General features: G+C 42.8%; 1 protein-coding gene across 4 annotated transcripts in view; it reads left to right on the top strand.

Moving 5' to 3' along the window:
• The first annotated feature begins 3,613 nt into the window (after nucleotides 1-3,613).
• Nucleotides 3,614-13,770, top strand: part of ZSCAN20 (zinc finger and SCAN domain containing 20) — a 35,390-nt gene continuing 25,233 nt past the window's right edge. For all 4 annotated transcript variants that reach the window (XM_074217839.1, XM_074217838.1, XM_074217837.1 and 1 more), the window contains exons 1-2: nucleotides 3,614-3,699; nucleotides 6,042-6,559. In XM_074217839.1, coding sequence (XP_074073940.1) covers nucleotides 6,155-6,559 — 405 coding nt within the window. In that variant the 5' untranslated portion in view covers nucleotides 3,614-3,699; nucleotides 6,042-6,154. The remainder of the gene's footprint in view (nucleotides 3,700-6,041; nucleotides 6,560-13,770) is intronic.

Here is a 13,770-nt window from a genome sequence, read left to right as displayed (position 1 = left end):
CTGGATTTCATGAGTAAAAGTGATCAGAGAATCATAGGATTTTATAGCTAGAAGACTAATTGGTTTTACAGACCAAATCCATCATTTTCTTCCTTGAATTTTCCTAGAGCACTTTGTCTGGATCTCTGCCTCTATTTTTCTGATTTGTGTCACACTTGTCTATATACCTGCTTTATCATCATTGTCTCTGCCAGTTGCCCCACTCCAACTGTAAATTTCTAGGTAATACTTTGTTTTATCTCAATAGTCTTAACATAGGGCCTTACACATAATAGGCATTTAAATGATATTTACTAATTTGAATTGAGACAAGGCTGGGTATAATGACTGAAAGCATCCAATGACCAGTAATTACATCCCTCCATATGACTTAGGTCAGCAAGATGTAGAGTCCAGAGGATGTTCACTTGGTCATTCCACCTGTTCCCCTATGAAAAATGGGCAATTATGATGATGCTTTGTAGACTTGGCAATGGTACATAAACTTTTTTTTTGCTATTTTATGGCCTAGGAGACTTCTTGGTCTTTTGTTTACTTTTTATTGAATGACTTTCCATTGTTCAGTCATTGTATAGCATCTTCTTCAGGGATGTCAAGATGGTACCACAGAACTTTCTCTTCTGGCTAGGTTTTCTGACTTTAGTAAATGGAATATATACCATCATCCTAATTTTGTTTATTCCTCAATCAATAATCAAACATTTATTAAGTGTCTAGTATGAGTCAGGTCCTGGGGATACACACACACACACACACACACACACATTCAGTACTACTTGAATAACCAGAATAGTTCCTGGAAAGAGGTCTTTGTGAAATGCCTCAGGGATCTGTGTTTGATTCTTTGATGATTAATATTTTTATGAATGACTTAGATAAAGTCATAGAATACTTAGCAAATTTATAGACAACACAAAGCTGGGAAACAGAATCAACACACTAGAAGGCAGTTGGTATCCAACAAGAATTTGAGGGGTTAGAATAAAATTTTTAGAACCCAAATTTACTAGGATGAAATTTGACAGTGGAAGGCAAGGAGAAGAACAAACACTTAAAAAGCAGTTTGTCTAAAAAAAAAAAGAGCTGGATATGGTGGGCCGTGAGGTCAAAATGTATCACTAGAATTATTTGACAACCAAAAACTGAATGTAGTCTTTGGCCTCACAATTATATGCACAACTTCCAGGAAATATGAAATAATAATCCTATTATAATCTGAGACTGTATCTGAAGTGGTTTGTTCCAGTCTGGGCACTAAATAGCTGGAGTCAAGAAGACCTGAGTTCAAACCAAATATCAGAAACTAGTTGTGTAACCCAGAGAAAGTCATTTAATCCTATTTGCCTCAGTTTCCTCATCTGTAAAATGAGGTTAAGTCAGAAATTACAAACTACTCCAGTACATTAAAAAAAAAAGCTTCAAATGGGGTCACAAAGAATTGAACAAGTTTGCAGCATATCTCTCAGAATCTGGTAGGAGTTGATTTTAACACAGACTTGATCTCTAAAGTGCTTTCTAGGTTTAATTTTATGGTCCTATTACCTGTTCTTTTAGATGACTAGTAGAATAGAGAATTGAGTGCTAGATTTGAGTTAGAAAGATTAGGAAACTTCTCAAGTCTCTTCCAGGTCTACCTCTTTGATGAATATGAACTTTATGACACTTCTCATATTGTCTTCGTTGATGGTAATAGATTGTTGCCTATTTAAATTTATGATGTATCTTTTAGATCATTTAGATGTGTGGTTCTTCTGAGATTATATAGTGTTCCATGATTACAAGCCATAGAGCACCAGCAGGAAAATATTAGCATAAATGAACAAAAAAGCATAACAGTGACATCAGACAATGTATATATGCTAACGGTCATGTGAAACATAAAAGTGCATAGAAGGAAGACATTACTGAGGACTAGAGTGGTCAGAAATCTCTTCACAAAAGACCTTGAAAGAAATTCAGATCTATAATTACTGCCTAGTGCGAGTGTTTTGGTCTCAGATAATCAAGGTTCCAGTTAAAGAGAACATGAAGGAGGGTGGAAGTTATCTATCACATTTTCCTGCCAAGATGGTCTAACCATTAAGGGATCTGGAATACAGCCAATTAGCATTAAAGTGAATTACAGAACTAACTGGCTGGCTGGCAAGTGTGAAGAATGGAAAGCAGCTGGAAAACCCAACAGCTGCCAATGATGAAGATAGTAGCACATGTTCCTAAGTTCAGTGGTCCTTAAAGCACTGCCTGGGGCTACTGTCTGGCTCAGAGCTTTCTACTTCATCCTTCCAAAATGAAACCAATCACAAAAGATAGGAGTGTTGCTCCTCTTTTCTCCAACTAAGGCTACCCTTTCCTGTTCTTGTTTTTTTAAACCATTCTGAATTCTTTCTTTATGAGGTTAATATTAATGTGATCTCTAGGTTCTCTGGTCCACCGTCCCTTAATTTCTCTGTGGTTTCGTCCTTTGATGTCTCTGTGGTTCTGCCTCTTGTTTACTCTTTTTCTTTCTGAGACTGTCTCCTAAGTTCTCTGAGTTTTCTTTCTGGCTTTGTCCCTTGGTGTCTCCCCTTTCTTTTTTCTGCTTCAGTCCCTTGGTGTTTCTGTGATCTTTTCCCCTATGATTCTGCCTCTTGATATATTTCTCTGAGGTTCTTTGTCCTTTGTCTCTGAGGCTCTGTCCCTTGATTACCTTGTGTTCTGCATCTTAATGGTTCTTTCCCTTGATGTCTCTGAGTTCTGTTTTGGTTTTGGGTGGTTCTGTCCCTTTGGTATTCCTGAACTCTCTGTGTGACTCTGTCCCTTGGTGTGTTTCTCTTTTATTCTTCAGAGTCTCTCTAAATTCTGGGTGTTGTTTTCTCTGTCCTTGGGTCTCCAAGGTTGTGTCCCTTGATGTTTTACTGTAACTCAATCCTCTGATGTATTCTGTGTCTTGGTGAGTCTGTCCTTGGTGTCTCCTTGCTAGATCTGGGCTTTCTGTCCCTTGGTGTGTTTCCCTGAGGTTCTCTGTGCTTCTTTGTCCAAATCTTGGTGACGCTGATCTTGACTTCTCCATGGCTCTGCCTCTTTGTGGGCTGTGTTCCCTCTGTTGGTGGCTCTGGCCCTTGCTGTGTCTCCCTGAGGTTCCCTGCAGTTCTCAGTCTCCATCCTCTATCTTTATGTCTGTTTTCTCCATGCTCTGCCTCTCTGCCCGGGGGACCTGGAGGGCCGCCCTGGCCCGTCTCTCTGAGGTTCTGCCCCTTGGCGGCTCTGTGTCTCTGCCCTAGGAGCCTCTAGTGTCCTCTGCCCTGGTTCTCCTTGTTCCTGTGTTCTCCTCGTGTCTCTGTCTCTGTCCCTCCCTATCTCTGCGCTCTCCCCGTCTCTGTCTGGCCCCGCGGCTTCGAGGGGTCCGGGGATGGGGTCAACTAGAGCCTCCAGCAACTCCCGCCCTGTGGGCGGGGCCAGCTCCTATTGCCCCGCCCCGGAACACCCAGAGGAGGAGCTCAGCGGCGTCTTTCGCCTTCGCTGGCTAGGAGCGCTGTCAATCTGCGAGAAAGGCAGCCAACCGGAGGCGCCCGCCGGGCTGCGGCGCAGGTCCCTCTGGGAGGTGTAGTCTCCGAGGCGGCCCCTCCCCTCGGGACTCAAATTCCCAGCGTGCCTGGCGAGAGCCCAAGGGTCACTTCCTTCCTGCCGTCGGCTCCGGCGAAGCTCTCGGGGGTGATAGGGGTGAGCGGAGTGCGGGCTGCGGGGGGAGGGGGCGGAGACGCCCTGCTGGGGGGGCCCCAGGGCGAGGGCAGGAGGGGAGGGGGCGTGGCATCCTGAGGGAGGGGCAGCGAGGTGAGAAGGGCACTGGAGCATGGGGGCGGGGGGTCGCGGGGCCGCGATATCCTGGGGGACGGGAAGTGGGGGGCCGCGGAGGCGGAGGGAAGGGGCAGGGCGGGAAGGACGGCCGGGGCCCGGGGCCGCATGCTGGGGCAGGGCGGGAAGGGCAGGGGGTGGGGGGAGAGTCCTGGGGGGCAGGGGCGGGGCGGGAGGCCTGGGCTGCCCTGGAAGGGTGGGGGACCAGGGCGGGGGGCTGTGCAAGGCGGGGAGAGCGGGGGTGGGGTGGGAATGGGGTGTGTGTGAGGAAAGGGGTGAAGAAAGGAAGAATGACTAAGGAGATAGACAGGGGCGCCCCGAAATATCAGGGCAGGAGCCAGCGTTGAAGGGCCAAGAAGATAAGGTCAGAGAGTAGGTTTGGGGGGAATCAGGCGGTGGTGACTGGGCAGCCGGAATGGGAAGAGGAGATGGAAGGGTCAGGCTGAAAAGGTGAAGAGAGGAACCTCATGGAGAGTAGGGGCCAGGGTGGAGACTAGGGTAGCCAGAGCCTTAGTAGTGAGCATACAAAGAGATTTTTTAGTCAGGGATAGACTCATGGGCCAGGGGATAGAGAGGAGTATGATAGAGAGTCTTGGGGATGTAAAGGATCAAATAAGATAACATTTGTAAAAAGTGCTTAGCAGTGGCTGATGCATAATAGACAATAAATTCCTGTTCCTTTCCCAATTATTCTCTGAAGAAGTGCGGGGACCCTAGGTAATGATATAGAACTTTTGGCTAAGTGTGTTCAGGTTTCTTTCTCCTTTCTCCTCTATGGATTATGTGCAGGGAAGGGTGAGTGCCCATTATAGAATCAAAAGACTGTCTATGCTACAGTCAGTTTAAAGGTAGATTAGCGTGAAACTAAATTCCACGGTTTAGCTGTCATTTTTGGTTCAGTAGTAGAATGGAGAAAGAGATAGATGGTCTAAAATGGCACTTGATTGTCTTTAATCCTAAGAATGATTGAGTAGGCCAGGTTCAGTCTTGAGATCCTTAGGAAATTTAAGTTAGTCTCGTAGATCCTGGGGTTAAAATAACCAATCTCCAATGATATTTTAGTACTGTCAGTCTTCTAAGGAGACTGAGGGCAAAGGGAGAACTCATGGGAGTGGCGTCTTTTGCAGGCCAGACTTCTATAGAACATAACATCTGGAATTTATATGCAATTGGGCCAGCTTTTGACATGGAGTTGAGTTGAGAAGCTGTTTGATTAACTACATTGGACTGTTTCATTGCTCTCAGAATTCTTCTGAGAAAGAGGGAGGAAAAGGTCATGATGATTTTCTGCTAATAAAAGAAGAGTTGTGATTTCTGCTTCATAATTGAATTATACACATTCTTAGTAATTTGAGAGGATCTTCTGTCCTATTCTTTGGGTAAAGCACTTTTATGCCATATGATCTGTGATCCTTACTTCCTAAGATTGGAATCATCTGCTTCTCCCCCAGTCCCTTTACTGCAGTGTCACTGACTGGCTGTGGTACTGTGCCTGTTGAGTGTGGAAAAAGGCAAAGAGGCAGGGGGAAACAGTGTCAAAATGTCAGCCACAGAAATGCTAAAAGTACTCCTCTGACTCTTGTTAATCTAACCTCACTATTTGCAGGATTTGGAGAAGGGATAAATTTGATGCTGCAGTGTAAATTTCCTTTGTAGCTTTGGAAGACAGTGTTCAGTCTGGATCAGTCTACCTTGCCTAAGTAATGCTGATAGCTTTTTTTAAAAATTTTTGCAAGGCAGTGGGGTTAAGTGACTTGCCCAAGGTCTGAGGCCGGATTTGAATTCAGATCCTCTTGTCTCCAGGGCCCATACTCTATCCCCTGTGCTACCTAGCTGCCCCAATTTTGATAGCTTTTGTTACTGTATATAGCATGGATGAATTCATTGTATTTCCTGATGAATAAATTGTATTTTCAGACCCATATCCAAATCATTTGATTTAGCTCTTTTGCAGAAAGGCCTGTCACTACCTTTTCTGGGTTTGGTGTCAGACTGTGATCCAGCTTTGTGCTAATAGGTGAGGGGGCCTCACAAACAAAACATTCCTGATGAAAGAAACATTGGCAGGCAGGCATATGGGCACAGCTTTATGCCTGTCACTGAGGGAAGAAGCCCAGGTTGGGATTACATAACAACCTTTGAAAACTAGATTAGATTAGGGCTACTGGGTCCCTTCTGCTCATGTCCTTTGTTTTTCTCTCTCTTTCTAGGGACCTGGGGGAGAAATCCCTCTCACAGGTGCCTGCCTGAAGGTGCTAAGGCAAACAAGGAGTCTGAAGAGTAGGAGATTGACTTATTTGAGGCCACTTAACCACACTTTACAATGGCCACTGTCCTTGAGTCCCCAGTCCAGTCTCCCTCAGAGCAGGAAGGGCTCCTCATAGTGAAATTAGAAGAGGATTCCTCCTGGAAACAAGAATCTTCTCTTTGGGGAGAAGAACTTGATCTCGAGATCTCCCGTCAGCGCTTTCGACAGTTTCAGTATCAGGAAGTGTCTGGACCTCATCAAGCTTTTAGCCAACTCTGGGAGCTTTGTTGTCGGTGGTTGAGGCCAGAGGTGCGTATGAAAGAGCAGATCCTAGAGCTGCTGGTGCTGGAGCAGTTCCTGAATATCTTACCCAGGGAAATCCAAAGCTGGGTGCGAGAGCATCATCCAGAGAGTGGTGAGGAGGCTGTGGCTTTGGTGGAGGACTGGCAGGAAAATCCTGGGAGACCAGGACAACGACAGGTAAGGATGGGAATAAGATGACCTTGTTAAATGCAGTAAAGGGCTTGCTTAAATATTATTACTATTATTATTATTGATGTGTGTGTGTGGGGGGTCTAGGCCTCTGATTTCATTGGTTTAGGGAGCACTATGTGAAGAGTCTCCCTTTACTAATGCAGATCGGCAAATTTTTGGCAATCTGCACTTTTAGAGGGTTATTTGGTGGTACAGTAATATGAAGGGATCTGCTTAGGTTAAAATAACTCAGGGGCAGCTAGAATGCAGTGAATAGAGCACTGGCCTTGGAGTCAGGAGGACCTGTGTTCAAATCCAGCTTCAGATACTTAATAACTGTCTAGCTGTGTGACCTTAGGCAAGTCACTTAACCCCATTGCTTTGTCTCTCCCCCCCCAAAAGAAGATAACCCATATTTGTCAGATAAGAGACTTAAACCCTAGTCATTCTTTGAGCAGATGTCTAACTTTTATACTAACCTGCTTCTCAGGTTAAAGAACAAAGTCCTGTTATTATTACTGGCTCATTTCCTGACAGATATACCTGTTGTGTTCCTGTCCACTCCTGCTTACTTGGCCTTCCTCTTTCCAGTCTTTGTTTCTGATGCCCCTTCTTTTCACTTTAAGATCTACAATAAGAAAGTATTATGATTCTAATGACCTTGACTGCTTAGCTCATATTCCACATCAGCCCATCAAAATTTTCATCTCCTCAAGTCTTATTATTTTACAAAATTCTCTTTCCTTAAAGATGAGAAACCTCAGTGAGAAGATTAAGACCAGAATTCTAATTGCAGAAATCCATTTTATGACAGTGTCTTCTAGAACACATTTGATTTGGGAAATGCCAGCATTGTAAGTGGTCTTGTCATAAAACTGATGGTAGCTGCAGTCTGTTTTGAGGAATTTGAAAGATATAAAGAGGATTTCTCCTGTCCCTGTTCATAGGATTCACATAGGTTAGAAAACATAACAGATTGAAATATTAGGCTTTGATGAGCAGAGGACCACATATACTGTAATACCCACTTCCTCATATGAACTTTGGAAGGAAAGAATGTGATCATTTCTGCTTCTTGGTATATAGTTCCTATAGGGCTAAGCCCTTAAGTGATTTGTACCAGTAGTTGCTTTCTCTCACCCCTTTACTTCCTCTCTCCAGGAGGAATTTCTATTTTCTACCAAAAAGTTTTGCCAAGAAGCTTTGTCTTGCCCCAGGCTTTACTCTTTTGAAGTTGTTACCTGGGTGTTAACAATCTTCTCTCCTTACAATTCTCTGAAAGAACTTAACTATTGGGGGGCATACTGTTCCTTCAGAACTGATTCCAGGGGTGGTTAGGTGGTGCAGTGGGTAAAGCACTGGCCCTGGAGTCAGAAGTACCTGGGTTCAAATCCCGTCTCACTTAATAATTACCTATCTGTGTGGTCTGGGGCAAGCCACTTAAACCCCATTTGCCTAACAAAAACCTAAAAAAAAAAACAACACCTGATTCCAATGATTTCTGCTTCTCCCATCCTGCTATACGCATTGTGACTGATAAAAACTTGTTTTTCCTCTGATATAGCTGCAGCTTGTATCACAGGTAGCTCTCAGTGTGTATGTAGAGACATACTTTATTGTTCTAGTTCACCTGTCCATCAGAAGAGAACTGAACCTTGATAGGGGTTCATGAGCTCTCCCTGACTTATGCCATTCTTAAGCTTTTATAATCATCTAACCCACTGTAGCACTAGCAACATTCTTTTTTTTTAATTTTTTACAATTTTTCCCCCATTCTTGCTTCCCTCCCCTCCCCGCCCCCCCCCCCCAGAAGGCAGTCTGTTAGTCTTTACATTTTTTCTGTGGTATACATTGATCCAAGTTGAATGTGATGAGAGAGAAATCATATCCTTGAGGAAGAAAAATAAAGTATTGTGCCTGATTATTGCACTAATGGAATGAGTAAGTCCATCAAGGTCGGTCATCACCCCCCTGTTGCTGCTAGGGTGCACAGTGTTCCTCTGATTCTGCTCATTTCATTCAGCATCAGTCCATGCAAATCTTTCCAGGCTTCCCTGAATTCCCATCCCTCCTGGCTTCTAATAGAACAATAGTGTTCCATGACATACATATACCACATTTTGTTAAGCCATTCTCCAATTGAAGGACATATACATTAATTTCCAATTCTTTGCTACCACAAACAGAGCTGCCATGAATATTTTTGTACAAGTGATTTTTTTAATACATTACTAAAATATTCTTGTTTAAGAGTAAACATAATACTTCCCCAAGAAATTTAGACCCTCATGAGAAATAAAGTAAAGGAAAGAGAAAAAAATGTTTCATTCTGTGTTCTGATACCATCCGCTCTGTCTTGGGTGGATCACATTCTTTATGATAAGCCCATCATAAAAATTACTTCTATATTTTTGCACTGTTGCTGCAGCTCATTGTAATTCCCTCTATCCATTCGTCCCCATACCATATATTTTATTTTCTCTTTCCTTTCACTCTGTACTTCTTCTAAAGTGTGCTGTAGGGTAGCTGAGCAGCACAGTGGACTGATCACCGGCCCTGGGGCCAAGAGGCCCCAAGCCCACACACTAACCCTGAGACCCAGCAACCACCCAGCCTCGTGGTTCTGTCAGGCCACCCAATCCCAGCCCCTAGCAAGAAGTGAAAAAGAGAATGTGTTATATCTGACTATTCTCTCCTGTGATTTACCCTCTCCTCTATCACCCATATCCCCCCCTTTCCCTTTTTTTACTCTAGATATCGAAATACCCTATTAAGTGTGTATGCTGTTTCCTCTCTGAGACATTTCTGATGAGTGAAGGTTCCCTCATTCCTCTTCACCTTCTCCCCTTCCATATCATTGCAAAAGCTCATTGTAAAAAAAAAAAATCTTAGCCTATTCCACTTCTCTTTTCTCTTACTCCTAGTACATTTCCTTTTTAGCCATTGACTCCATCCTTATAGTATATCTTCAAATTCAGCTCTCTCCTGTGCTTCATCTATAAAAGTTCCTTCTGCCTGTTCTATCAAATGAGAAGTTTCATATGAGTATCATCAGCATCATTTTTCTATGCAGGAATACATGCAGTTCATCATCATTAAATCCCTCATATTTTACCCTTCTTCTCCACTCTCTGTGCTTCACTTGAGTTCAGTATTTGAAGGTCAGACTTTCTGTTGAACTCTGGTCGTTTCAACAGGAACATTTGAAATTCTCCTGGTTCATTGAAAGTCCCATCTTTTTCCCTGGAAAAGGATGTTCAGTTTTGTCAGGTAGTTGATTCTCGGTTTCTTTCCAAGCTCTTTTGCCTTCTGGAATATTATATTCCAAGCCCTACAAGCCCTTAATGTAGTTGCTGCTAAGTCCTGTGTGATCCTGATTGCAGCTCCATGATATTTGAATTTTTGTCTTACTGGCTGCTTTTAATATTTTCACTTTGACTTGGGAGTTCTGGAACTTGGCTATAAATATTCCTGGGAATTGTTTTCTTTTGGATCCCTTTCCAGGGGAGATTGGTGGATTCTCTCAATTTCTATTTTGCCTTCTGCTTCTAGAATATCAGGGAAATTTTCCTGTAGGATTTCTTTAAAAATGAGGTCAAGGTTCTTTTCCTGATCATGGATTTCAGGTATCCTAATAATTTTTAAATTATCTTTCCTGAATCATTTTCTTCTAATTTTTCATTTTTTTTGGTGTTGAACTATTGTGTCTTGACTTCTCGTAAAGTTATCAGCTTCCTTTAGCTCCATTCTACATCTGAAGGATTTGTTTTCCTCAGAGACCTTTCTTATCTTCTTTTCCATCTGGCCAATTGTGCTTTTTAAAGCATTCTTCTCCTCAATAACTTTTTTTTTTTTTTTTTTAGGATTTTGCAAGGCAAATGGGGTTAAGTGGCTTGCCCAAGGCCACACAGCTAGGTAATTATTAAGTGTTTGAGGCTGGATTTGAACTCAGGTACTCTTGACTCCAGGGCCGGTACTCTCTATCCACTGCGCCACCTAGCCGCCCCTCCTCAATAACTTTTTAAACTGTTTTATCCATTTGATCTGTGCTGGTTTTTAACATGTTATTTTCTTCCATTTTTTTAGATCTCCTTGACTGAGTGCTGACCTTTTTTTCATGTTTTTCCTGCATCTCTCTTATTTCTTTTCTCAGTTTTTCTTCCATCTCCCTTACTTGATTTTCAAAGTCTTTTTTGAGCTCTGTCATAGCCTGATCCCAACTTCTGTTTTTCATGGATTCTTTAGATGCAGGCACTTGTACTTCCTCATCTTCAAATTGAGGAGGATTCTTGGGATCATAGACAAAGATTTTCTCAGTGGTGTTCCTCATTTTTCTCTGTTTACTCATTTATCCAGCCTGTGCCTAGTTTTGGGGTGCTTCTTGAGCTTTTGAGAATTATTGGGATACTTGCTTTGGGGGGGTTTTGGGGACCCCCCCCCCCCACTGGGACCTTTATTCCTCCAAGGTCTTATGCTCTCTTGCCTGTGCTTTCATATGTGGATGATTGCAGTCACTCCCCTTTGCCCTGGAGCTGTGAGGAGGGGCCCTACTATCTTAGTATGAAAGGCCAACCTGCAACCTGGATCTGAGTGTGGGCAAACAGCAGAGTCCTGCCCCAGGGAGAGGAGAGATTTCTGCAGTCTCCCCTGACCCCCTTACTGGCTGTGGGCTGTGCTCTGGAGGTGCAGGCTGGTTTCTCCCAATTCTTGCTGCAGGTTCTGTGGCTGGTAGTCCTCACTCCACACTCATTCTGGTGTAGCAGAGTTCTCTCATGGCCCCTTCAAGCTGTTGCCAGTGATGGCTGGGCTGGGCTGGACTGGCCTGCGCTGTGGCTATGGCTTTTTCCAACCCCTAGTCCTAGTGAAACACACCTTTCTCATGGAACTTCTAGTTATCTTGGACTGGGAAAATGTATCACTCGGTCTTTCTGTGGCTTTTGCCCCTCTAAATTTTGACTAGGTCATAATTTGTTGGATTTTGGAGTTTTGGGGGGAAGGAATGTCTGGAAATGCTGCTTTCACTCTGCCATCTTGGCTCCACCCCCCCCCCCAGCAACAGTCTTCATGGTACTGGGACACAAACACTCATGGTAATAATGGGAGACCTCTATTTTCTGATTGACTGTACCTGATGATCATCAGCCTTTGCTAATTGTGGACAGGTGTTCATACTAGCTTTCAATAATAATAACTAGCATTTATTTAGTGCTTTAAGATTTACAAAGCACTTTGTATATATTATCTCATTTAATCCTCACTATAGCCCTCTGAGACAGGCATTTTTTTTTTAGTTTTTTGCAAGGCAAATGGGGTTAAGTAGCTTGCCCAAGGCCACACAGCTAGGTAATTTATTAAGTGTCTGAGACCGGATTTGAACCCAGGTACTCCTGACTCCAGGGCCGGTGCTTTATCCACTGCACCACTTAGCTGCCCCGACAGGCATTATTTTTTACAGATGAGGAAACTGAGACAAACAGAAATTAAGTGATATGCCCAGGGTCACACAGCTAGTATCTCTTATAAGATTTGAATTCAGGGTTTTCCTAATTCTTAAGTCTAGCTCTCTGTCCAGAACTGTTATGCCACCTGTTTTGCCAATGACCACCATATACCTTTGACTTTTCCTCCGTAAGGATTTCCATTTTGTTTCCATAGATTTCTTGCCTACACTTCATTGGAATAATTGACCCTGGAGCCTTCTTGTACTCCATTAGCATTTTTCTCCCTTGTATTAATATAGACACATCAAAGTGACTTCTACCTTTTAGTTTTTGTTTTGGTCATTCACCACCTGAACAGGATTCATTTCTATAAAAGCCAAACAAGTGGAGCAAGGCCTCTTTGAGACCTTTCAATGAAGGGAAAAGGACTTACTAGTTTTTGAGGTCGCCCATTCCACTGTGGAAGAGCTTTTTCTGTTAGGATGTTTTCTCTTGCATCCTCTCAAGACTACTGGGTTGGACCCTCCCCTCACTGTTCTTCATTCTTCCCTCTGAGACCCAGTATCAGAACTCTAATTCCTCTTTTTCTTAACAGCCCTTCCAAAAATACTTACAGCTAGTATTCCCTTTTCTAAGTCTTCTCTTACATTTCAAACAAATAATATGTAATACCAAAGAGAACCCAAGGTATTTAGAAGCACTAAAGCACAGAGAACATTTGGGCTCTGAGAAAGGAAAGGTGATTTTTGGTTAAGTGTTCTAAAAAGGCTTCATGGAGAAAGCAGCCTTTGAGTTGGGTCTTACAAGATGAGTAGGATTTCATTGGGCAGAAAGAATGGAAAGGTGAGCATCACAGGCAGAGAAAATAAACTTTGCTTGCCACAATCAATTTGTAATTAACTTCTGCTTACTTTCACCCCTAAATGAACACATTCTTTCCTTATCTTTGCTTTGATACTACTCCCTGGTGTCATCTCCACTTGAGAATAGTAATACTGGAGGATCAGGGTTGAGTGTTGGGTTAGGAGTCAGGTTTTGTTGAGCCATGCAAGGCAAGGCCACATATCATCAGAATAAAACTTAGGAAAATTTGAACATCAAAAAGAGTATCACCTGCTTTGAAGTAGACCTCTTGGGAGACAACAGACATTCCATTTAGGCTTTTATAGCTTAAAACATTCAGAAGTTGCTCTTCTGGAATGACCTCATGGCACATTTTTTTAAATATAGGCCCATAGATTTAGATAGAAAGGACTTTAGAGGTCATCTAGCCCAACCTCCTCACTTTATAGTTAAAGAAACTGAGGCCTAAAGAAGCTCAGTAATTTATCCTAGCATTCAGGATACTTAGGGATTTCATATATCACATGGGTGGTAAGAGTCAGGGAGGCACAATGACTTGAACCTGAGTTTGGCATACTCTGATTCTAACTCTAGCACTGTTTCCATAATAGTAGAATGCCTTCCCAGCATCCTCTGTGTTGGCAAATCTTTGTCCTTTGAAGGTTAATTGAATGTTTGGAATTAGCTCCAATTTAGTGCTAGTTCTGTTCAGTAAAGGGTATAATATGACTTGAATTTTGAGGCAACATGAGATAGTGGAAAGAACCCAGGACCTGAGTCAGAAGATCTGAATTTGATTGCTGACTCTAACTCTGGTGATTTGGGGAAGATTATTGTCCACATCTGTAAAACAGTAATAAAATGTAAAAATAGGGCTTACCCTATAGGAAGGTGAAACTGTGGAGCTGATTTTTTGGTGTCCCTCTGAAGATA

Source organism: Macrotis lagotis, chromosome 1 (assembly GCF_037893015.1).
Source record: "Macrotis lagotis isolate mMagLag1 chromosome 1, bilby.v1.9.chrom.fasta, whole genome shotgun sequence".
NCBI classification, from domain to species: Eukaryota; Metazoa; Chordata; class Mammalia; order Peramelemorphia; family Peramelidae; genus Macrotis; species Macrotis lagotis.
Note: the sequence above shows the minus strand (reverse complement) of the source record. Positions and strands in the feature narration are given on the sequence as shown.